General features: G+C 48.7%; 1 protein-coding gene across 2 annotated transcripts in view; it reads left to right on the forward strand.

The window, feature by feature from the left end:
- HDAC1 (histone deacetylase 1) overlaps positions 1–16,994 on the forward strand; it is a 220,117-nt gene extending 203,123 nt beyond the window's left edge. For both annotated transcript variants that reach the window (XM_086955695.1, XM_086955696.1), the window contains one exon: positions 15,626–16,994. In XM_086955695.1, the coding sequence (XP_086811821.1) occupies positions 15,626–15,650 (25 nt within the window). In that variant the 3' untranslated portion in view covers positions 15,651–16,994. The remainder of the gene's footprint in view (positions 1–15,625) is intronic.
- The last annotated feature ends 8,783 nt before the right edge of the window (positions 16,995–25,777 follow it).

Raw genomic sequence — 25,777 nt, forward strand, 5'->3', positions numbered from 1 at the left:
ACGAACTGGGGATGTCCTCGGAGGAAGAGGACAACGCTGCCGCCGAAGACGACAGCTACACGGTCGTAGAGACCGATTACACGAAGACATCTGATAAGGTAGGAGACTCGTCGTTCCCCAAGAACACGAGAGACTCGGAGTCTCGAAAAAACGAGGGCAAGACCCCGAAAGCGCCGACGCAGAAACACCTGGCATCCGCGACTACTCACAGGCCCAGCGGGATCCTCTGAGAAGGAGTCCCCGGCGCCGAGAGCTGTTGAACAGCAGAAGTCGTCGAAAATCGCCCCCGAAAGGGACCGATCGACGCCGAGGGAGAAAGACCCTACGGCCCGACACCGTCCAGGGACCCAAAACCCAGTTTGACATCCAAGTCTCCGGCACCGAAAATCTCGCCGCCGAGCCAAGTGCCGAAGAGAGGGGCCGAACCACCCGGCGCGGACCACGCGGCCGAGATGGAGAAGAAAAGAAGGCGCCTAGAAGCCGAAATGGAAAACATCTTGCAGCGGAAGAAAGATTTCGACGCCAAGATGAGAGCCTTCACGATTCCCCACAAGACCAAGCCACCCGTGCTGGAACTGGTCGAGGAGGAAGACGAAAACGTCGGAACATGACCCTGGCGTCGAAATGGTCGACTACCAGGAAGATGACGAGAACCCCTACGAGAGTTACAACTATGGGGAAGAAGAGGACAGCAGGATGGACGCCGAGTCGGCCACCTCTGACCCGCAGGAGGAGGATTACCTGGATGTCGACACCGAAAGCCCGGAAGAGGCGGTCGACACATATCCCTCGGGCCATCGCCGCCGGACGACATCGGGGCCTACAACTCGGTGATAAGGTCTGCGGCAGCAGCTTTTAAACTCCAGCTCGACGAAGAGAACAAGAAAGCGGACTTTCTTCTCGAGACATTACTCCCCACGCAAACAAGGAGCCAGTATCTGCCTATGCTCGAAAGCGTCTTGGCGCAGGGGATGGAAGCGTTCAGGGAGCCTGCAACATGCAAGGCAGTCACTCCCAGAACGGAAAAGAAGTACAAGCATTCCTCAAAGGACCCAGCCTACATTCAGGGCACGGTCTCAGCGGACTCCATCATCACGGCCACAGCAAGTAAGCGGGCTAACATGCCCACTACTTCTGGGCCACCACCTGATAAGGAGAGCAAAAGGATGGACCTAGTGGGCAGAAGGATCGAACGGAATGCCGCGACCCAATGGCGCATGGCTAATTCCAATGCCCTCATAAACAGGCACATGTACCAGATCATGGAGGAGCTGGTGAAAGACCTGCCCCAGGAGGCCAGGCAGAAGGCCGAGAAACTGGTGGAAGACGGGAAGAATGCGGCAAATTGTTGCCTCAAGACGGAACTGGATAGAGCAGACACCTCCAGCAGGCTCATGATGATGGGTGTCACTGAAAGAAGACACGCCTGGCTCAGAATCTCGGGCTTCAAGCCAGAAGTGCAACACAGCATCCTGAACACACCGTTCAACGGCGAGACTCTGTTCGGAACAACAGTTGATGACAAACTCAGTCAACTAAAGAAGGACCATGAAACTGCAAGATCCATGGGAGCATTGCAGTTCAGAGGCAACAAAAGGGGCACCCAGTCACGGAGGCCCGGCGGAAGGGGTGGAAACCAGCCAGGTACATCACACCAGGCTTTCCAACAGACGCACCAGGCGGACTCGCAGGCGCAACCGAGTCAACAGAAGCAGTCCTGGCAGTACCAGTCAAGAGGCCAGTCCTTTCGAGGAAGAGGAAATGGACGAGGACAGCATAAAAGAGGGGGCCAGCAGCCCACCTCTAAATGACTTCAAGGAGATCCGTGTGCCCGCCCACAGAAAAGATCCCAGGGGGCTGCACGTACAAAGGGGTCAAGACAAACTGGACACCTACCACCACATGACACCAGTGGGTGGAAGATTAAGATTCTACCTCCAGGAATGGAGAGAAATCACATCAGACAAATGGATCCTCAACATCATCCAATTCGGATACTGCATAGAGTTGGAAGGGAGGCCAACAAGCAGGAAACCAAAGAGAAAGCCACTAGCAAACAAACAGCTAGAGCGGCTTCAGGAAGAAGCAAAAGAACTCCTACAAAAGCAGGCCATAGAACGGGTTCCCTTCAAGGAAAGAAACAAGGGAATATACTCAACGTACTTCCTCGTACCAAAAGTAGACGAGACAATGAGACCCATTCTGGACCTGAGGTTCCTGAACAAATTCATAAGAACGCAAAAATTCAAAATGACCTCCCTGCAGGAGGTGCTACCGCAATTGCAGATCGGAGACTTCATGGTCACGATAGACCTCAACGACGCCTACCTGCACATCCCAATGAACGTAAAGCACAAGCATATGCTCAGGTTCACGATCGGAGAAAGCCACTACCAGTTCACAACACTAGCCTTCGGGCTAAAATCAGCACCGAGGGTCTTCACAAAGTGCCTCGCGGCAAGTCGCAGCGCACCTACGAAGGCAGGGAATACACGTATACCCTTACCTGGACGACTGGTTAGTGAAAGCAAACTCGTACCAGAAATGCAAGCAACACGCACATACAGTGACGAGCACGCTAATAAGCCTGGTGTTCTCCATCCATTGGAAGAAATCGTCAATTGAGCCGGAACGAGAGAAGATCTTCCTGGGGGCACAGATCAACACCTTACAGGGCAAGGTGTTCCCCAGCGAGAAGAGAGCAAGGGCTCTGGTGAGGGAAACTCGCCTCTACCGGAGGGGACCAGCTCGGACAGTGAGGACTGCGAGCAAGTTCTTGGGGATGATGGCATCATGCATCCACCTGGTACCGAATGTACGACTTCACATGAGACCCATCCAAGAATGGCTCCAGGAACAATGGTCACAGGCTTCAGGCAGTTGGGAGGATCTAGTGGTTGTGACGCACGCAGTGCAGAAGGAGATGACATGGTGGACCATGGAGAACTTAACAAGGGGAAAGCCTCTAACGCCCATAACACCAACAGTGACCATCACCACAGACTCATCCATGAAGGGATGGGGCGCTCACATGGAGGAACTCAAAGTGAGGGGTCTGTGGACCCCAACAGATGCGACAAAGCACATCAATTACCTAGAATTGAAGACAATCTTCCTTGCACTGAAAGCCTTCCAAACAAGACTGTACAAGCACAAGGTGTTGCTACAGACAGACAACACTACAGCGATGTTCTACATCAACAAGCAGGGTGGAACACAGTCAACCACACTTTCAGCACTGGCGCAGGAGATATGGAGATGGGCCATTCCCCTCAGGATAGACCTGCTAGCCATACACCTACCAGGGAAGGAGAACATTCAAGCAGACTGGCTCAGCAGACAGACATCGGCATCCCACGAGTGGGAGCTCAATGCTCAGGAGACGAGGTGGTTGTTCAACAGGTGGGGAACGCCATCAGTGGACCTGTTTGCAACACGCCAGAATGCAAAATGCCAAAACTTTGCATCCAGACAACCCGAAGAGGGGTCCCTTGGGAATGCCCTATGGATAGATTGGTCCGGGACATTTGCTTACGCTTTTCCCCCCGATACCACTGATACACAGAGTACTGAGCAAGTGCAGAGCGAGCAACATGACCCTGATACTGGTCGCGCCACAGTGGGCCAGGCAGACATGGTACTCGCAGATCATGGAGATGACACAGAGTGCACCCCACAGATTCGGCAGGAGAAAAGACCTGCTCTCCATGCACAACGGAGAGGTACTGCACCCAGAGCCAGAGAGCCTGAGCCTTGTGGCGTGGCTCGTGAGGACATAGAGTTCACACATTTGAGACTGCCAGAAAGCACCCTCAGGGTTCTTCGGGAGGCACGAAGGCCCAGCACACGGAAGTGCTATGTGGCAAAGTGGAAAAGATTCACGATTTGGTGCAGGAAAGAAAGGCTTCACAATAAGATGAAGAAAGACTCCACAGTGCTAAAATACCTGACGCACTTACTGGAAAAGAACCTCCGCTCGTCCTCCTTGAGAGTGCACTTGGCAGCGATAGTCGCCTACACAAGGGGTGAGATGGGCAGGAGTTTCTTCACATCACAGGTTGTGAAGAGGTTCCTGAAAGGGGCGAAGAGGATCGCACCACCCAAGCGTGTGCCGCCACCGGCATGGAACTTGAACATAGTCCTAACGGAACTCATGAAGGAGCCCTTTGAACCACTCCACAAGGCCTCACTAGAAATGCTAACTATGAAAACAGCTTTCCTGGTTGCAATAACGTCCTTACGCAGAGTAAGCGAGCTTCAAGCGCTAACGCTACAGGAACCCTACATACAAATACACAATGACAGGGTTGTGATGAGGACCGACCCACACTTCATGCCAAAGGTGGTGTCCAAATTCCACATGAACCAGTCCATACAGATACCGAGTTTTTTCCAAAAACCAACCACTAGCGCAGAGCGAGCTCTGCACGCCCTAGACGCCAGAAGGGCGGTCATGCACTACATTGAGAGGACAAAGGGACACAGGAAGACAAAACAGTTTTGTGTCATTCGCCAATAGTTTCATGGGGAAGGCAGTAACCAAAAACACTATTGCACGATGGATCGCGCAAACAATTCTACTCTGCCACAAAAGGGCAGGGCAAGAACTAGCAGAGGGGGCACGCGCCCACTCCACTAGGAAAAAGGGTGCTACAATAGCCTTCCTGGCTAACACACCCATACAAGACATATGCCTGGCGGCAACATGGGCTTCGTTGCACACGTTCACGAAGCACTACTGCGTGGATGTTCAGATGAAAAAGGAAGCACAAGTCGGACAAAAGGTGCTCCAGCACATATTCAAGAACCAAAGCTCATCTTCCACCCAGCCGCCACAGAAATGAGAAACCGCTACAAAATCTATGCACAGCATAGTGAATCCAGAAAGATTCACGCTGCAAAACGAATAGTTTCTTACCTGTCGGTGTAGTTTTGCAGCTTGAAGATCTTTCTGGATTCACTAGCGAACCCACCCACCTCCGCCAGAAAAGATGAGGCTGGAGAGGGAAGAGGTGGTCAAAAAAAAAAAAAATGAAGTAGAAAGGACTTTAAGTACAAAGCGGTTAAAAAGTTTCACCTACATAGAATATTGCCATCACTTCGGAGATGAAAGAAACACGGAAAAAAGAATCCGAAGATGGCGCCCAAGAGTGGGAGCTTCCGCAGGAAGCATGCCGACATCACCGGAAATGCACCCGAGGAGGGGTGACGCCGACGCCCACCTGGGCTACAAAAAAAAAAAACCAAAGAAAAGACTACGAATCCGGACCCAACCACAAGACCGCGGAATATGCACAGCATAGTGAATCCAGAAAGATCTTCAAGCTGCAAAACTACACCGACAGGTAAACTATTCGTTACTAGTAAACACACTAGGGATTACTTTTGCGTTTCAGCACTGGGTCGAGGAGGGTCTTTGGGCTGTGGACTTTGGGTCCCAGTCGCCGGGGGGATGTCCTTATGGTCTTGGATCACTCGGGCACGGGCCGGGCTCGGTGGGTGCACAGTGGGCTGGTCCGGAGCTTCCTGGCTGGCACCAGGTGGGGTTGTTGCAGCAGAGCCTCTGCTGATCGGAGTCCCAGTCTTTAAGAGGGTCAAGGGAGGCAGGTCCTCTGGGTGTCCCATGGTTACTGTCCACAGGAGTCGCCAGGATTTAGGCAGGAGCAGGTTCCAGGATCGACAGGCCGGTAGGGCTGGGGCCAAGTCAGTTGTTGTTGTCCGGTTGTTAGCAGCTGCGCGGCGGGTCTTCTTCTTGATCTTCCTTCTTTTGGTATCGGGATCTGGGGAAGGAAGGTTCAGGGAGCCCCTAAATACTGAATTTAGGGGCGTTAAAGGTAGGGCAAGGGCAGCGACCAATAGGTCCCTGTCCTGGGGTGGGTACACCCCCTAGCCTGCTCCTCGCCTGTGGGAGGGAGGCAGGAGCCTAGCTGAGATTGGGCAGGGCTCCCCATCTTCAAGATAGCTGGAGCCCGGGGTCGTGCTTTACCTAGTCTCCCTCACATGAGGGGTGGAATTGGCACACCCTTCTTCCTGACGTAGTATTTCCCGCCAGTCTTCCTGCCAGAATGGGGGTCAGAACTGGTGGGGGCCAGTTGCTGGGTACAGCAAATGTTCTGGGGAAGTTCAGAGGCGGCAGGCCTTTGAAGCTTCTCCCTGCCCATCCTGGGGGAGGAGACCTAGCACCTCACCCAGGATGTGCATTGGTGCAGGCCCAGGAGAGCGGGGGGCTCTCCACCCAGGGGTCTAGCAACATGTCTGCTGTGTGGCAGCCTTTGCTGCCACTCAGCCCAGATGTGGATTGTAGGTTGGGTTTTCAGAGGGCATCTCTAAGATGCCCTCTTGTGCATCTTACATTAAATCCCACACTGGCATCAGTGCTGGTTTAATGTGCTGAGAAGTTTGGTACCAAACTAGTCAGTCTTCAGTGCAGCCATTATGGTGCTGTGGAGTTCGTAATGACAACTTCCCAGCACCATATACTCTTAATGGCATCACTGCACTTACAGTGCCCAGGAATGGCCCTGGGTACTGTAGGGGCACAGGGCTCATGCACCTGTGCCCACACCTCTGGCATAGGACACCCAGCTAGAGGGGTGACTGAAGTATGCCAGGGCAGTTGGTTCTGTGGGCATGGCATACTGGTTTAGTTCTGTACTTAGAGACTCAGCCTGCAAAGGCAGTGTGGTGGGTGTCAGGGTACAGGGCCCCTGAGGGTGGCACAATAATTGCTGCAGTCCTCAGGGGTCTTCTCTGGTCACCATGCCCTGGGTACCATTTACTAGGGTCTGACATGTGGCCAGAGATGCCAATTGGGTTTTATTTTCAACACCGCTTTTAGGGAAGGAACACAGGCCCATGGTACCTAGTTGGCAGGGACCCAGGGCACACTCAGTCAAAGCACATCAGCAGTTCAGAAAAAAGTGGGGGCATACCAGTGCAAGAAAGATGGCACTTTCTCACAATCGGTGTTCTCATTAATCGGTGTGAGGGCGGGCGCACTTTATGTTTTGTGGTAATTACCCACAATCCATTCTGTTGTGGGACGCTCATTCGTTCTCCCTCCTCTGCTTTCCATCGCCCCCATGTGCCTTCTTTGCAAGGGCCACGCAGGCCACCGCGACAGGTAGAGTGATGCTTTCTTAGGGAAACTGTGTTTTGCAAAGTACGCAGTGAAAGACAAAGGCCTAGCCCAGACCCTCACTGTTAACAGGCATTGACCAATCAAGTTATGGCATTTTTTAAACTGTTTTTTTTGTGGATGTAAGGTAGCCGGAACAGTTACAACTCAGACTACAGCAATGCAAAAGCTACCGTAGGTGCAAGCATACACGTACCACTCCGGTATAGGCATCCCAGACATGCACAATACTTAATGCACTCATCAGTGCAAGCTTCCCTTGTCCCTGAGCATTTTCGAAGTCATATTGCAGTGTATATTTGGGAAGTATCCCAGCTGTTTTTTGCATGACACTCAAAACAATCATATGTTGACAATGTGCACTGGAGACAGACTGTTGTGTAGCAAGCCTTGAGTTGGAAGAGACATTGTGCTGTGTCTTTGTGGTTCTTTGCAGACTCCCATAGTACTCAGGCACCAGTCAACACTTCATGTCCATGATTTGTGGTGCCATCTTGAGTTTTACCACAAGTAGTTTGTTGAAGAGATTGCTGCTTTCCCCCATTTCCCTTCTGCCTACACCCTTGGGTTTTAGTTGAATACCCATCTACATACATTCACAGCTGGACATAAGTCACTAGAGTGTAGGCCTGGGCTTAGTTCGCGGAGTTTTGCTACGCGGAACTCTGTGAAGTTACAAAAAACTCTGCGAAGATCTGCAAGTGGCGGAGTGCAGTGCAAACTGCTGTTTGTGCTGGTATTCCTGGGGCTCCGGTAGAAATTCTACCCGAGCGGCAGCTCGTGCTCGCGAACTTCGTTTGCGATCGCGAACTTACCATTCGCGAGCGGGGGAAAAACTGCTGCACATCGCAAAGCAGAGTTTTCCGCACTCTGCCAACTCCGCGTAGTGCAGAAAACTCCGCGAACGGAGCAAACTTCACCGCCCAGGCCTCCTATAGTGTCCCTGTCCTCCTCACCTTTACCTGGCCCTTTTTTCAATAAATGACTTTCTGCATGAAGAGACGTTTCCCATCTTTGGTTTCGTCCCTTTACTTTCCTTACTGAGTGGTTAATGGCTTTCATATGTTCAGTTTTGGGTACAAAACTAGGAAATGCACTTTTTGCAGCGTGAATCTTTCTGGATTCACTATGCTGTGCATTATTCAGCAGTCTAGTGGTTTGGTCCGGAATCGTAGTCTTTTCTGTTTTTTTGGGGGTATTTTTCGTAGCCCAGGTGGGCGTCGACGTCCCACCTTTCGGTGTACTTTCTGTGACATTGGCACGCTTCCTGTGGAAGCTCCCACCTTTGGGCGCCATCTTCAGATTCTTTTTTCCGCCATTGGGTCTGGATCGTTCCCGAAAGGGCTCCAGAGTTTTGGAGAAAAGATAACGCAAAAAAGTCTATTTTTGCACGAAAAGGATCGAGAAGAATATGGGAAACTACACCATCGAGCGGGGTGACGAAGGAGAAGAAGAACTTTGAGAACGTCGACGTCCAACGGAGAATGCGCACACAGGGGGCCCCCTGAGCGCAAGAAATGGACACCACTCCATTTATATTCTGCCGTAACTGCCGCCACAAATACGCGCAGAAGGACCAGCACCTGGTTTGTAACCTCTGCCTACCGGTCGACCACGAGAGCAAGGACTGCAACGCCTGCTCAGCCTTCACACCGAAGACTCTCCGGGTTCGAGAGCGACAGACTATAACATGCAATGGAAGGGCCAGCCACCGTCCCTTCGAGACCTGGGACTCTCGACCGACGTAGAAGACAACGTCGCCGGAGAAGACGACAACTACAGTCGTAGAGACCGATAAGAAGACTTCTGAAAATGTAGGAGACTCGATTGCCCCATAAGCCCCGGCAGGCCCTCGAAAGTCCGACCTAGACACTCGAAAATCAGAGTCTAAGTCCTCCAAGGGAGCACCGGCGCCGAAAATCTCGACGGCCGCATCTGCATCCAAGGACCAACAGCCCAGCGGATCCTCCGAAAAGGACTCCCAGGCGGCGAAGACTGGCGCAAAGCTGTGGTCGTCGAAGCATGTACCTGAAAAGGAACGTTCCGCTTCGAGAGAGAAGGACCCCAAGGTCGCTTCGACGTCGACAAAAGACCCGAAGCCAGTCTCGACACCGCCGTATACGCCAAAGAGAACTGCTGAACCGTTCGACGCCGAGCAGGCCGCCGAAATGGAAAGAAAGAAAAAACGGCTCGAGGCTGAGATGGATAACATCCTGCAAAGGAAAAAGGAGTTCAATGAATAAATGAAGAAATTCTCAATTCCGTCGAAACCAAAGACGCTGGTCGTCGAAATAGATGAGGAGGACTTCGACGGCGAAGGACCGTCAAAGTCCCGATTTCCTGGAAAATCCGGAGGAAGAAGCCTTCTACTTCGAGGAGGAGGGCGACGACTATCTGAGGACAATCCTCTGCTTCACATCCTCGGGGACACAGGACCTGCAGTGGAAGGACCTCGACACAGACCGCCCAGAAGAGGACACGTACCCTTCGAGGCCTTCGCCGCCAGATGACATTAGAGTGTACAATATGGTCATCAATAACACGGCAACAGCCTTTGGCGTCAAGCTCGATGAGGATAAACCAAAAGCAGTTTCCTCTTAGAAAAACTGCTTCCCACGCAAACTAGGAGCCAGTACCTACCCATGCTTGAGTGTCATGGCCCAGGGGGAAGAGTCATTCAAGGAACATGCAGATCAGTCACACCCAGGACGGAGAAGAAGTACAAACACTCGTCCAAGGACCCTTCCTACATCCAAGGGTCGGTCACGGCGGACTCCATTATTGCGGCGACTGACAGAAAAAGAGCGAATGTGCCAACCACATCAGGGCCACCGCCGGCCAAAGGAAAGCAGGAGGATGGACCTAACTGAAAGAAAGATTGAAAGGAATGCCGCAATGCACTGGCGCATGGCAAATTCAAACGCGCTGCTGAAAAGGCACCAATGCAAAATTCTGGACGAGATCGGGCAGCTACTCAAGCACCTCCCTGACTAGTACCAGCAAAGAGCCTCACACCTGGAGGAAGAGGGGGAAAATGTGGCAAATTGGTGCCTCAAAACAGCCTTGGATGGAGCTGACCCGTCCAGCAGACTGATGATGTTTGGCATCACTGAGAGAAGACAAGCCTGGCTCAGGATCTCGACTTCAAACCGGAGGTACAACACAACATCCTAAGCACCCCATTCAATGGGGAGACACTGTTTGGGGCATCGGTGGATGAAAAACTCACCCAGATAAAATAAGAGAACGAAACTGCAAGGTCCATGGGGGCCTTACAATTCAGGGGAGCTAAGAGGGGTACCCAGTCACGGAGACCGACAGGAAGACAGGGAAACCAGCCAGGAACGTCTCACCAGATATTCCAACAGTCACACCATGGCGACAGCCAAACACAGCAGGGACACCAAAAACAAACATGGCACCACCAGCAAAGGGGCCAGTCCTTTCGCGGGAGAGGCAACGGACTTGGACAGAATAAGAGGGGGCCAAAAGCCCACCTCTAAGTGACTCCATCACGCAATACGTGCCCACCCGCAGAAAGCCTCCCTAGGTGGAGCACAACAAGACCAAAACAGGGTTACAGTCAGAACATCGAACATGTAACGCCAGTAGGAGGCAGGCTAAGTCATTGGAAGAAGATAACCACAGACAATTGGTTACTCAACATTTCCAGTTCTATGCAGTATCCGAAATGTGTAAAGACGCCGCCAAACAGGAATCCAAAAAAGACCAAGTCCAGAAAAGAGCTAGAGCTACTTCAAAAGGAAGCGAAGGAACTCCTCGAAAAAGGAGGCCATTGAACCAGTACCGTACCGAGAAAGGAACAAGGGAGTGTACTCAACCTACTTCCTGGTACCAAAGGTGGACGAAACACTGAGGCCCATCCTGGACCTAAGATTCCTCAAAAAGTTCATAAAAACACAAAAGTTCAAGATGACGTCTCTACAAGAGGTCATTCCTCAGATAAGAGACGGAGACTTCATGGCAACCATAGCCCTCAAAGATGCCTACCTGCACATCCCAATGAACAGGCGGCACAAACACCTACTAAGATTTACCATCAACAAAGATCACTACCAGCTCACAGCCCTAGCATTCGGACTAAAATTCGCGCCAAGGGTCTTCACAAAGTGCCTGGCAACAGTGGCTGCGCACCTGGAGGCAAGGGATCTATCTATACCCTTACCTAGACGACTGGCTAATAAAGGCAAGTTCGCACAGGGCATGCAAGGAGCACGCACAACGCGTGACAGATAAGCGGGTGGACCTGGGATTATGTATTAATGACCATGTAGCAACTGCACATAGAGTCCGCTCATCTTTTTTTTTACCCGTTTTTATATATAAATACAGATAAAGGAAAACTTGTTTTCTGTCTGTATTTATATGTAAAAACGGAAAACTGGGAGCCCTACTTATAATCCCTGAGAACCCAGAAACAAATGTCGCAAATTAGAGAGGAAGTGGTTACTTTAAGATAACCTATTACTCAAACGGATTATAAGTAGGGCTCCCGGTTTTCCGTTTTTACATATAAATACAGACGGAAAACTAGTTTTCTTTTATCTGTATTTATATGTAAAAACGGGGAAAACTATGAGAGGACTCTTTGTGCAGTTGCTACATGGTCATTAATATATAACTTAACAAAACATTACTGCATGGACATTCAGATCAACGGAGGCAGAAGTAGGACAACGTACTGAAACATGTTTGTAAACCCACACTCTAAAGAATCTAGCCAATGCACATGAAAGAAAACCACTATCTAATCCATGCACACGTTTACTCTGCAAAACAAAATGATTACTTTCTGGTAGGAGTAGTTTTGCAGCTTTAAATTGTTTTCTGTATTCACGACTCACCCAACCTATACCAGTAGAGGTGTATTGACAAACTCCGCTCAAGAGAACAAGCATTTGCAATGCAATAGGTCTCGCATTATGAAAGTTTGAGCTATTGGTCTTGTAAATGACATTTTTTTTATTTGTGTTGATTTTGAAAATAGCTAAATTAATTGCTTTGTCATTTTCAATGCCAATAGTTATAACTTTCGTAAATGTGACACCTATAGCATTTGTAATGCAACATGTTTTGTATTTACGTGACTTAAATGTATTTATTACAAATAAAGGCTAATTAATACTTAAATAAAAGTGATTGTAATTTATAATGGCAATTGCTTAATCTTTTGTAGATAACGTTTGTGAAGATTATGTTCAGTGTATTTTATTGTGATGAAAATCCAAGAACAGAAGTGAAATAACATCTTTTTGTGACATTTGTAATAAAGCTTGAAACATTGAGAGAACATAATTGAACCAGTTGTTGTTGAATGGTTGCACAGATTGATGTTGTGGTGGCGCGGAGTGATGTTGTGGTGGCGCGGAGTGATGTTGTGGTGGCGCGGAGTGATGTTGTGGTGGCGCGGAGTGATGTTGTGGTGGCGCGGAGTGATGTTGTGGTGGCGCGGAGTGATGTTGTGGTGGCGCGGAGTGATGTTGTGGTGGCGCGGAGTGATGTTGTGGTGGCGCGGAGTGATGTTGTGGTGGCGCGGAGTGATGTTGTGGTGGCGCGGAGTGATGCTGTGGTGCTGAGTGATGCAACTGCACTCTGCACTCTACGTATGGTATGTTATGCTTACATACGTTCCATATATTATCCATGTATATGCCACATTTAGTTAAGAATATATGTTCTGTTTAGTTACATTACTTTGTTTGTATACCCTTTTATGCTGCTCTAAAGTTATTTCAATGGGTGAAATGCGGAGCCTGGGCAGCAGGAAGGAGAAGATAAGAGAGCGCATAGAGTGCGGACTTGTGAGCAACCGCCTTAAGCCATCAGGATGCTACTTCAAGGCACATGGACAGGGTCGTAATACCCAATGATACTCGTAAAGGTAGCTACAAAAAATGGCGTTAGGTTGTGCACACACCCTGCAAAGATGCGTGTAGCGCCTGAAGTCACAAATTGAACCTGGTGTTGTTCGCTACAATAGACGCTAGTTATCAGTGAGGTATGAATACGGCTCACCTGGCTTTGTTCCACCATGAAACTAAAGTAAACAGCTCATTATAGCGTTTATTTTATGAATCAAGCGTGGTATGCAAAGGCAAATGGGCACCGTTCTGCCTGCTAAGCACAGGAGGTGTGAATGATGATAGCAGCCCCATTGAAGCTTGTTTACTGAGAGGTAATAAATGAAGATGCGTAGGAGCCAGGAGGGAGGAGTAGAGAGGCGAGCCAGATGGTCGCTGCAGGGAAGAATGCCGGCTTTGGTAAGCGGGCGTAATGCTGTGCTGGATGGAAAGCGCGTGCAGCAGGGGGCGGAGCGGATCCCTTTGAAGTGACGGAGTTGCATCAGGAAAGCTAAATCAGCAGGCGGATGCGCGTTCACGTTCACATGCACTTGTGGAAATCCGCCGGCTGGTTTAGCTTTCCTGATGCAACACTAAAATTCTCCCCTATCCATTCCTGCGTAATGGGATAGGCTCGACTTAAAAATGCCATCCAGAGAAAGAATCTGAAGATGGTGACTGTGTGGAGATTTTAAAACCAAATGGTCGATGACACCCACGACAAAAAAGAGGGAATGAGACTTTTTCACACCGAACCACTAGATGGCAGAATAATGCACAGCAGATGTATCCAGAAAACACTTCAAGCGACAAAAATACTGGGACCAGTAAGTAACCATTCCATTTCATATCCCTCTGGATGATTGGCAGATGAAAGATCTACAATACAAACTGCAAAACATCCTACATCTAGAAATATCTCGATTAAGTAACAGTTTAGATTGTTTGTAAATGCAGCAAGTTTACCTCACTCCTTTGCAGACCATTTTCTTGGGTTTCCAGGTCACTCGCAAGCCGCAAAACTTTACACATCAGAAGGGAACGTAGGAAAACAAATGCACTCTGGTAACGCCTCCCAGTACAAGGTCCTGCTGAGTTCATTTTACCTGGCATGTATCTAACTGCTGTTGTACTAGCTTTATTCAATCATTGAATGCTGACATTGGGAACGCTGGATGACAGAGAAGGTAACTCCATAGTTGAAAAGACCATGCTAGTGGGGACACCTTCATTTCAATTTGCAGTGGCAGTGCTGCTTAGCTACCGATTTATCACCCGAGGTTCAGGGTCCCCATAGTCAATGGCTTTTAAACTACAAAAACTAGTACGTAAGACTTTCCTTTACTTCATTCAGCTCTTCGGGCTGTGGATACTAACAGATAACGTGCCTTGCATGTGAAATGTGACAAAGCACAGATGCACTTCTCCAAGCAGGCACAGCCCCTTTTGCTTATATGAACACCTGCTAAGTTTGAAGAGCATCCTTTCATAAGTGGAAGTTGACTGAATCTAAACTTTACATGGTGGGGTAGTCCTACTAGACCTATCTCATACTGAATCTATCTGCAAATCTGTTTCTGTGCTTTCCTGGGGATCCCACTTTGGGAGTTTTTCTCTATCCAAAAAGTTTGCCAGATGGGTGTTATAAACCAGGCACTTGCTTAGCAAACTTGCTGTGTGTGGGAGGGGGGCAGGGGGCGCGACTACAGTAGCTCCCTTCACAGCACAGATCTTTGCTGGGCATACGGGGATCTTTTAACCCTTTCGATGCTGATGACGAGCTCAGCTCGTCATCACCCTCGGGGGTCGTGTGCTGATGACGAGCTGAGCTCGTCATGACACCAGCAAATTGGCAATTTGCCGCACAGCGCAAAAATCACCGCAGCAGCGATGCGGTTAATAGGGCAAGCAGTACTCCACCGGGTTCATGGAGGCCATAGTCTGTCCCATGACAGACCGTTGGAATATCAGCCAGATTGTAAATGTCTTGGCCAACCTCCTCATTTACTGTTTTCGAATCTTCCTTGAATCGGCCTTCACCAATTTACATATCAGTCTATCTCGCTCTTGCAGAGTTTTCTATCCCTACTTTCTCCTTTTGTCACTGGTTTCCTTTCTCTTCCTTCTCCCTTTCTGGCTTTCTTTTACTTTGGATAAAAGTCTGATGGTAAAAAACAAAACATCGTTCTGGTCACCCTCCCCGGCAAAAAAATTAGCTTGGGTGCCAACTAGCGTAAACTACTGGCACAAATTGAACTCTGGTGGAGAGATTGCATAAAGTACTATGTTAATATCGCAGTGGCAAATTGCACTGGTTTAGCATTTGTCCAACAGGATCCAGTGGGAATTAACGTAACAAATGTGTGGGACAAGCAACGTTATAAACAAGATATTCCCTTCATCCTTGGAACACAGGGATGTACATATGGTTTGTGAAAGACGGAGGAGAGATTGTTGTATATTACTGTAAAAATAGGACTTGAATTGAGCAGTACTGTAAAATGGATGTAAGGTAAACTTATGGTGGCCTGTCCAGTGGGTCTCGTTGTTTGTTTATGCATGAGATATGGTATTTTAATCAATTGCTCGAATTTTCATGGCAAAATCTAATTCTTTTTTTTTCCAGTGAGCTGAACAACCTCCGTGGATAAAGCAGAACGCCCTCCGTTGCAGAATGCGGGAGTGAAATTCAAGGATGATCTGGCTCTGGTTTAAAGGGAGTCTCAACCCCAGGATTTATATTTTATGTATGTTTGTGTGTGTATATATATACCATTTATATAAAATATAAATCCATTCAGTCATAGTTTACCGTGGTGCTAAGTGGAGTGACACTGAGCTTGCTCTAAATACAGAGCGGGGTATGTGCCTATACCTGCACTACTACTCTCCCAACACCACCTGCAGCTGCTTGGAATTTGCTGCCTTTTATGTATTTTTTTGTATTTGCAAATTCAGTTTTACAGCTGCTGGTCTAGGGGTTGAGGGAGAAGACTGACATGGGGGCAGTTGGTGCCTTGCCTGTGGCCTGCCATATGCGCATGGACAATGCTTTACATACACTCCCTGATTTGACTTGACTTGTGCGCCTCTGCAGATTCTAGGGTCGATGTCACCTGCCTGTGGGATGTCAGCGGTACTCTAACAAGATATGTCCTCTTGCACTCTTATTTGAGTATTGCAAGTTAGGCATTATGTTCAGTGAAGTAACCAGTTATGAAGAGTTTGGTGTATGTGCAGTTCAAGTCGTTTGGTAGTGTAAGGTGGGATGCCCAAAGAAAAGATGTTCCTGCGAGTCTTGGGGTTGATGGGGAATGGTCAGTCTCCCTTCTATGCACTTGCCCTGCCCATGGAAGATCTCCAGCAGCTCTAAATAGAAGGAAAGATAGCCATTTGCAATCGGGTCTAATCAAGGCCAAATTCCAATATTTTCTTGGCACATCTTTGTTCAGGCGATACGTGCTACATTTGTAGTCTCACCCTGTAGGTTTGTCCATGGAAATGTATTTGTGACTTCTTCCTTGGGCACCCCATATTGTGAAGCAGAGAATGGTTCTTGGATCCAGTCTCCTCGCAGGACCACACTGTGCCGTCCTCCTTCAAGTACCTGGGTGCTCTTGCCATTGTTTTGCCTCCTACTCTCTTTGAGCTGTTTCCGAGGTTCTGGTGAGGACCCTTACCTCCACTCAGAGTGACGGCGAGTATGGATCGATGCTTAGTAATCACACTAAGTCTGGTCTAGGTCGAGTCATTGCTGCTAACTTTACACACTTGTTTTTGTCTCTTTAAATATTTGTATTTTTTAATCCAGATGTCTTTTTTTCTCAGGGGGAGGGGGGTTGTCTTGTGAGTGGAATAGCCTGTTTGAGATCATCAGATTATAAAGATCTCTTCATTGTATGTCTGCACAAATGACACCGACATTTGTTCTTCCTTTGAAATAAGTTTTATTTTCATTTTTGAAAATCTTTATAATAAAACTGGTACCTTTGTAACTTTTGTTTTTGGTGTGCTAAAGATGTCTTGTCCATGTTTGTGAATGTAAAATTGAGTGTTTTGTTGAAAAGGTTTTCATCAGAATAGCGTTGCTTTAATAATTTGGATTAGTGTTGGATGTCAGGAGAAATTGTTGGGGGCCTCTGAGTAAAGTGAAAAAAGCTTCTAACTTTCCCCATCATGGGCATGCTGCTCCTGCATTTTCCCTGGTTATCCATAGCATTTATGATGTGAAAACCTTGAGGGGGTAATCCTGTGGCAGACTCTTGGAGAAACATCGTCAGGGTGGGATTTGACACGTGGATGAGGGTGAAGATATTTGAACTCCCATGTGAATCAAATTCTTCTCAAAATTGCAATGAAGAATATGGAATTAAAAATACAAATATGAGAACAGAACGGTAGCTACAAAGTAGTTCGAATGTGGGTGAACCTGAAAGTGATGACCTGTGAGGTAAATGCCATAACAAATACCTCTAGTTTAATACCACTGGATGGGCTTATGAGCCGCCTAACCATTAACTCTAATTCTGCAGCCCAAGAAAGTGATACTTAAATAGTGTTTTGTATGGGAAATAATCCTCTGTTCTTCAGACTTGAAGTAATGCACCTGTGCGACTCACTTCAGTGATCCATACTTATCTCACTTTGCTCGTGAAATGATTCTTCAAATCCGGAGTCCATGCATTTAAGATCACATATCCTCCAAATTTGTCAAAATACTTGAAGAACTTTTAACTACAGCATACTTAGAGAATTTCCAGAAACCTATTTGCAGACCAATAGCATTGCATAAGGAAAGGGACCTTCAAAACAGGCTTCCTCGTCTTGACACAGTACAGGCCTAGGGGTCAGATTTATAAAAGAATCTGCATGCCTCCTCCATGTCAAACATTCCCGTTGGGCTTAACGCACCACCACTTAAACAGCAACCTTTTGGTTTTTCATCTTTAAAAATGTTCCAAGCAAATGAAACGGCCGTGGCCATGGTCGACCATCTCTTTCCCACTCATAGACTGTTCTCTGACTCATGACCATCTCTTTGTAGAGAACTGCTCACACGCACTTCAGTCCCTACTCCGAGGCGGACCACTAGCCAAATCACTTCACCACGACTTTCACTCCTCTTGCCACACAGTCCCTATTCACGCACTTCGTTCAGAACTCTTCTACCCCAACACTGTCCCCCCCTGCTCCCTCAGCAATAATGTGTCCCCCATGTGCACCCATCATCTCATTCTTATGTCCTCCACGTACCTCCTCCACATCCTTTTTAACCAATGCCTCTTTCCATCATCTCTCCAAATCTCTACCAATATCCCTCTTCTCTTTGCTCGCTCCCTCCTTCCTTTTGAGCAAATCAAACACTCACCCCAGAGTCAACTGATCTGGGTTTAATCCATCATCATTCTTTAGCTCACTCCACCACCCCAGTTCAGACATGGCCATATGCAAATCAGTCTGACCCTGTGCCTCATGGGAACAGTCTAGCCTGAACTGCCAAGCCATGTCTTCCCTGGACCAGAAACAAACATCCTGGGGCTGGTTTCTGCCTAATCAGCGCTGGCTAACTTGAATCCAGTGGCAAAGTGAGCAAGGGACCCACGTCTGGGCATACCCTACCAACTTTGGGCGTACAAAGCGATACCAAAGGGGATGATGAAAGGAGCATTTGAGCAAATAAAACACTCACCCCCCAGTCAACTGATCTGGGTTTAATCCATCATTCTTTAGCTCACTCCACCACCCCAATTCAGACATGGCCATATGCAAATGAGTCGATAACGATGGATTAAACCTAGATCTGTGACTGGGGGTGAATGTTTTGCCAATGTGCAACATTCTGTCCATCATCTTGTGCGTTTGAGTTAGAGAACACAGTCTATGTAGTCTGCTCACACATAAAATGTGATTTTTCAGAGATGCAGCTAAGGAGGTCCAGGACTGTTAGGACAAAATAGGTATTCACCCCTTTCTTGAGTGTGAAACTGCTATCCAGATTTTTTTATTTTGACCCTGATGTCATGCTAAACCAGTGTGGTCTTCGAGGCCTTGGTGTGTCCCAAACAATGTGAGATCCAGTACCTGTCCTGCAAGGGTGCACCAAATGTCCCTGCCCTATTGACTACAGTTCTTGAAGTAAAAGTGGGCACAAACTCAGAATTTATAGTGGGTTAGACTTTTTTTTTTCTTTGAGAGTGTGGTCTACTGAATCCTCTAGTATAAAGTTCTGCTGTTATGTAAAATGCAAAAAGTTTGAGCTGACAATCTGAGTGTGCAGCACACTGTAATCTGAGTACTGGAGCCAGTGGAATCCAATCCAATCCAAAAATTCTTTATTTCGGTCATTTAGACCATAAAAGATACAATACAAAAACACAATAAAACGTAGCTTATTAAAAACACATTTCATACAGTTCTTACATTTGATTTCCCACCTAATCAAGGCAAGAGGAAGTTAAAAACAGGTCATAACAATGTCCACACATCAGAGGATTTTTTTCTTCCTAATATGCCAAACTGCCATTAGAAATTTGGCCACTGCAAACACAATATGGGCGGGAGTACTGGTTTTCATTACTCTGTATGCATGTAAATAATTACTAAACCCCAAATTTCTGCAAAGAGGCGCTAACCAATATTTTCTGGATTTGTTATAGGCAGGGCAGACAAACATAATGTGAAGTTCATCTTCCTCGTGAGTGTTACAGCATGGACAAGTTTTATCAATACCCTTTAGCCATTTGCAGGTGAATGTTCTAGTGGGCAGAGTACCAAGCCTCCATTGTACAAACAATGTCCTCGCAAAGATGGGAAAAATAAAATCCATAAAACTTTCAAATACATAGGAATTTTTGGATTCCAGGAACCGGTCTGTAAGAGTGCCGCTATTTTGTGCGTTCAACAGGAGTGCTAGTCTATTATCTTTATAGATTTGGACCAAACTTTTGCGCGAAACCCTTCGGCAGCCTTGTTCGGGTCCTCCCATAGCTCGGATAAATTCATGAAGTACAGTTCTTTTTTTACAAAAGCAAGCCAGGGGATTTTATCACGTCGATTCAGGTTCATGACATGAATAAGGTCCTGCCTGTAATGAACAAGTTAATCAGTGGACCAGAGCATATGCCAGAACCTCACCGGCTTTGACTCTAACTCCTCAGCAATGGAAGGGAGGCCCATGTCTAATCTCAGGGGCAAGAGCGTTGTACCTCGAGGAAGGGCCAGGAGGCGTCTAAGAAAGTTATTTTCCACTCTTGCTAAATCTTTGCCTGCTTTGTGCCCCCATAGTTCACTCCCATAGGTTGAGGCCGCCTTGGCTTGGGTTTGGTACATTTCAAGTGCCGGACTGATAGGTTTGTAAGTTGAAGTGTTTACCACCTTCAAGATTGCACCCGACAGCTGAGACAGCTTGAGCCGTGATCTTACTATCTGGGGGTCCCAGGATAAGTTTTCCTGTAACGTTACTCCCAGATACAGAAAAGTTGTTACCCTCAAGGCTGGCAGTACCCAAAATGGGATTAGGTCTGGCTTTTTTAGGTGGATTAAATATCATGAATTTAGTCTTTTCTGTGTTGATCTCTAGACCATGTTGTCTGCAGAAAAGATCAAATCCATCCAGAATCCTCTGAATCCCCATCGGGATTTGGAGAGCAGGAGGGTGTCATCGGCAAACATGATTGCCGGCACCCTCCTGCCTGCCAGGCGTGGGGCATCAGTGTCCTTAACATTTTCCAGGTGGGATATAACATTGTTAATAAAGAGGCAAAACAGGGTCGGCGCCAATACGCAACCCTGCCTCACCCCTCTGCGAACCGGGAACCTCGATGACAGGCTACCATCCCTCCCACACCTGACCTGCGCATAGTTATTGTCGTGGAGCCTAATTATGATGTTGAGTATCTGAGCGGGTACCCCTAACTTTTTCAGGACCTCCCACAGTTTCTTACTGGGACTAGGTCAAAGGCTGACTTCAGGTCCACGAACACAATGTACAGCCCCCCCCCCTTATCCTTACCGTCTTCCAGTAAAGCAGGACGAGGCGGAAGATCTGATCCATGGTGGACGTATTTTTCCTGAAGCCAGCCTGGAGTGGACTCAGGATATCATTGGCCTCCACCCAGTCTAACAGGTGGTTCAGGATGAGGCGAGCGAATAGTTTTTGGGGGACATCTATAAGGCTGATCGGCCTGTAGTTGGCTGGGCGCAGAGGAGAGCCCTTCTTATATATAGGGACAATTTCTGCGCCCAGCAGAACAGGGGATCGCCATACCTCCTAGGATGGCATTAAAGAGGATAAGGAGGTACGGGCCCCAGATCTCTGGATGGTGTCTGAAGAGATCCCCAGGTAGTCTAAACCAGGGGCCTTCCCCATCGCCAATCTCTCCATTGCACTCACCACCTCGGCAAGGGTGAATTCCAGGCCCGCCTCAGAAGAAGCAGAGACCTCAAAGGCCACATCGTCAGACAATAGAATAGTGTCTTGATAGAGTGTCCCGAAATGGGCCTCCCAGACAGAGGAGGCAATGTTAGGCTCCACTGCTGATTTGGGTTCCCCTGTCCCAGTATTCACCAGGGCCCAGAATTTCCTAGAGTCTTTAGCATCTAAGGCATCGGATAGGTCATGCCTACGGTCCCAATCCCACTCAGCCCTGGCAGTTTTCATTGCCGCCTTGTAGTCCCTCCTAAGTTCTGCAACCTTGCCCTTATTGGAGCCAGCTTTTATAGTAGCAATTAGCTCCGTCTTGATCTTCTTACAGGAAGAATTGTACCAGGTCGGGGTTCAAGTCTTTTTCCTACGTGATGGTACCACTGGATAGAAGACCTCAGCAAGACCACTCACTAATTCCGCATGAATTTGAGCCAATTTCTTATTATAATCTATGGGTCTCGGTTGATCTATAAGATCATCCACTTCTTTAAACCTGGGGAGTGCTATTTCATATAGTTTATTCATGCTACCTTCCGCATTTAGCAGCTTCCCCCATTTTACACGACGCCTATTTGTGGTGAGAACCAAGTTCCCGGGGTCGTCGCTAATAGTGGAAGTTGAAGACCCAGCTACAGGTGCGGGGTGTTGCATCTCCAGTAGAAGCGCATTGTGGTCACTGTCTATTCTAGGTACCACCCTGAAATCCTGGACTTTGGGCCACATGCTAATGTCTATAAAAATATAATCTAGCCTCGACTCATGGTCCTTCCTATTGAAGGTGCACAATGAGGGGATATCGGACGGAGTATGCCCATTGCAGGCCCTTATTGCAAAATTTTAAGTGAGGGACATGATCTTTACTGCAAGCGGGGACCAGGTTTTGGGGTGGGGGGATGAACATGGTGGGACTCCCCAAAAATCGTCCTCAGTAGTGAGGGCGCCCTCCTTTAATCCTTCTAAAGGTTCAAAGTGACAATTGAAGTCCCCACCCATCACTATCTTGTAGTCGCCTGACAATTGACCCAGAAAGGATGATAAGTCATCAAGAGTAGATGATTCCATGGCCACAGCAACTGGGCACGAGTATACGTTAATAATTGCCAAAGTTATTGGGCCAGGCCATCTGAGCAGCACACACTGGATGTCCTGCGAGAACATAGGCATATTTTCCGCCTGGCATCCAATGTGACTAGCTACCCAGATCGCCAGACCACCCGAGGGCCTCCCTTTGCCACTCCATTGGCTGGAATTTCAAAAATTTCGTAGCCCGTTCTACTCAGGGGTTCCCTCGCCCACGTCTCCTGAAAGAGGCAGACATCACTGCCATCTATCAGGAGATCCCAGTCAGCTGTGTGCACCGTATTTGCAATCCCCGCCACATTCCAAGAGAGGACCTTCATACATTGAATGCATGCCCTACATCCTACCCCATCAGATGTAATTGATGCAGTGGCTATGGGAGGGTCAAGAATTTCCGAGACAATTAGGGCAACTGGTGTGGAGGACGGGGCACACACTGCTACCGATATCAATTTAGTGCTCGTCAAACTCTGGTGAATTGACTACTTGGCCCCTTGGGCTTCCAAGTGATAAACTTCTCCTTACAGGAGATTTCTGCACCCGGGTGTTAGTCTCACATGCAGCTCTCGCTCCCCCCATACTTGCATCCCCGGTGACAATTTTTTGGAAAACCTGTGGGGTAACACCCTTTTGTGGCCAGTCAACCTGATCAAGGCAGGAGAATCTGTTTGGGTGGATAAAGTTACCATAAATAGGGAAAGCATTATGCTTAGGCCTATATCGTGAGCCATCCACTGCAAAGCCCACTCTAGTCCAGCCCTCGTCCCTCCTCATAGCTGAATTGCATGCATTTGGCTAAAAATATGAGAGAGGCACCAATTCAATGGAGGTATTGCCTACACTGCCAAGCCAGTTACAAATGTATGGGACAACCTGTGGACTTCCGTTGCGCCACCGGTAAGCTCTGGTACTCCCACCAGGATCGCGGTATAGGCCACTGCCTCAGGGGGCAAGTTAACTGTCCTACGCCTGGTGTTAGGGCTAGTAGGGCAGCTAGTTTGCCCATTGACTGGTCTCTCCTGTCTAGGTTGATGTGACGGAGCGGGTTGTTTTGACCTTCTGGGAGCAGGTCATTTGAGGCGCTAGTGGAACCGGTTGGGGGACTGATACAGTACTGTTATTAGGGGCTTCCCCCGACTGGGCTATTGGAGGATTTGGGGCCTGGGTGGTTGGAACGGGGGATGAAAGACTGATCCCAGCACTAGACCTAGGGGCCTTATGTGAATTTACTCCCAACCCAGAATCAACACCGTTGTTAGTACAGAGTTTTTCTATGACCGTCAGTCTGGCCTCTATAAAGTCCAATTTAACGGACAGGGGATTCAAAAGATTTCTGATGATATCCGCGAGTGAGCTAATCTGCAAATCTGTGGTGTTGGAAGGGACCCCACCAAAAATAAATGGCCCAGTGCATACAGGTAAGGATGAGGCAAGCGGGGGCTGGAAGGTTCCATCCTATTCCTTGTGGGTGATTCCCCAGGAGAGGCCACAATGTCTGTATTGTCATCATGGGTGGGCATTATTAAGTCCACTTTAGCCCTTTTGGCTTCCTTGACCTCTTCCTTTTGGACGCGTGATTCCCTCTGCTACTCTTGTGTTCTATTAAAGCTACATCGGGTCCCCCCTCCTGTGCCTCAGACTCTACAGGGTCGGCATTGGGGGAGGGCTCTACAACCCCAGACAAGTGTAATGAGTCTCTATCCCTATGCGAAGTTGAAGGTGTCCTTAGTTGTTGTAGGACTGACTCAATGATCTGGTCGATACTGTCCATAAACGACAGATGGGTGGCATCTAGCAGTAGAGGTGTACTGGCATTAATTGAGGAACCCGGAGAAGCCAAGGACAAATTATCTGCTCCCTCCTCAATTTGTCTTTCTAGCACAGTGAGTCCTTTGTTGACCACGGCGTTAGCCTTGGAGAGAAATTTATCCATGGTGCCAGAGACCAAATGGGCAGCCTTGCTTCTGGATTCTCTGGTGGCCATTTTTGTGTAGGGTGCCTTCAGGACGTGAACCACAGACAGGAGGAGAAGAGAAGTGAAGGGGCAGGGCGTCAGAGGGGTGGCCCGGTCCGGTCTCTACCGGCCGCTAACGGCCTAAAACGGCCCGCCCTTTGCCTGGGCTTAGCCCGGCGTCGGCCCGCGATGCCCGTTCCTCGTGCTCGTCTTATAGTTAAGAATGGGGCGGAACCCCTGGGATGGGGGCGGGGTCAGGGGGAAGAGCCTCCAGGTGCGGCAGGCTGGATAAGCCGCTAGAGTTCCTGGGACTCGCAGTCCCTCCGTTCCTGCCGCTGAGACGCACTCCGGGTGTTACTGCTCCTGCTGGGTAATCCAGAGACTGGCAAACTGCTCCCACTGTCCAGAGTCCTCCCTCGCAACTAGGAGCGGCTCCCGCGAAGCGGGAGCTGCGAGTCGTGGTTTTACTGACCCGGTTAGGGGGCGGGGGTCAGGGGGGAAGAGCCTCCAGGTGCGGCAGGCTGGAAAAGCCGCTAGAGTTCCTGGGACTCGCAGTCCCTCTGTTCCTGCTGCTGAGACGCACTCTGAGTGTTACTGCTCCCGCTGGGGTAATCCAGAGACTGGCAAACTACTCCCACTGCCCAGAGTCCTCCCTCGCAACTACAAGCGGCATTTTGGATTCCCCCGGTTTAGCGTGGCACAAGATGGGGATGTGAGGAGCGAGGGGGGGGGGTGGGGCGGCGCGGGGATAGGTTCCACAGACCTTCAAAGTGTATGTCCTGCATTTCTGTTGAGACCCAGGCACTTAAATGAAAAGGATTGAGGCAGGGCTACCTTTAGAGTTTTCATGAGAGCGTGGTTATCAAAAGGCTGCTGGACATCACCTGAAGTCTACAACTTGCTAGAACAGCTGAAGGTCTGCATATAGTCAAAAGAAGCGTATGTTCTTGATCTGAAAGACCACATGGGTACCTGGTCCTGCAGGAGAAGACCCGGTCCATGAGAAGAAGCCATGAGTGTTCTTGGCGAGTGGGGAATCCTGAAGTACTCGACAGGGAGCAAAACCATTCCTCACTAGGGCTTCCTTTTCTGTTGCGGCTACCATTGTAAACTGTGTCACTGGGCCAGCAACCAACAATAGTGCTGCAGCTGCAGTTTGGGTGGAAAGGTTGATTGGACTACCTGGGACTCACAAGCATCACTGAGCAGATAGTTCATGCAGAGACAGTTCTGCAGTGAGACACTGTGCCTGAATGTATTGCATTTATATAGCACTTACTACCCCTGATGAGGCGTTTCAGCGCTTTTTCGGCGGGTAG

Source organism: Lissotriton vulgaris, chromosome 2_1 (assembly GCF_964263255.1).
Source record: "Lissotriton vulgaris chromosome 2_1, aLisVul1.2, whole genome shotgun sequence".
NCBI lineage: Eukaryota > Metazoa > Chordata > Amphibia > Caudata > Salamandridae > Lissotriton > Lissotriton vulgaris.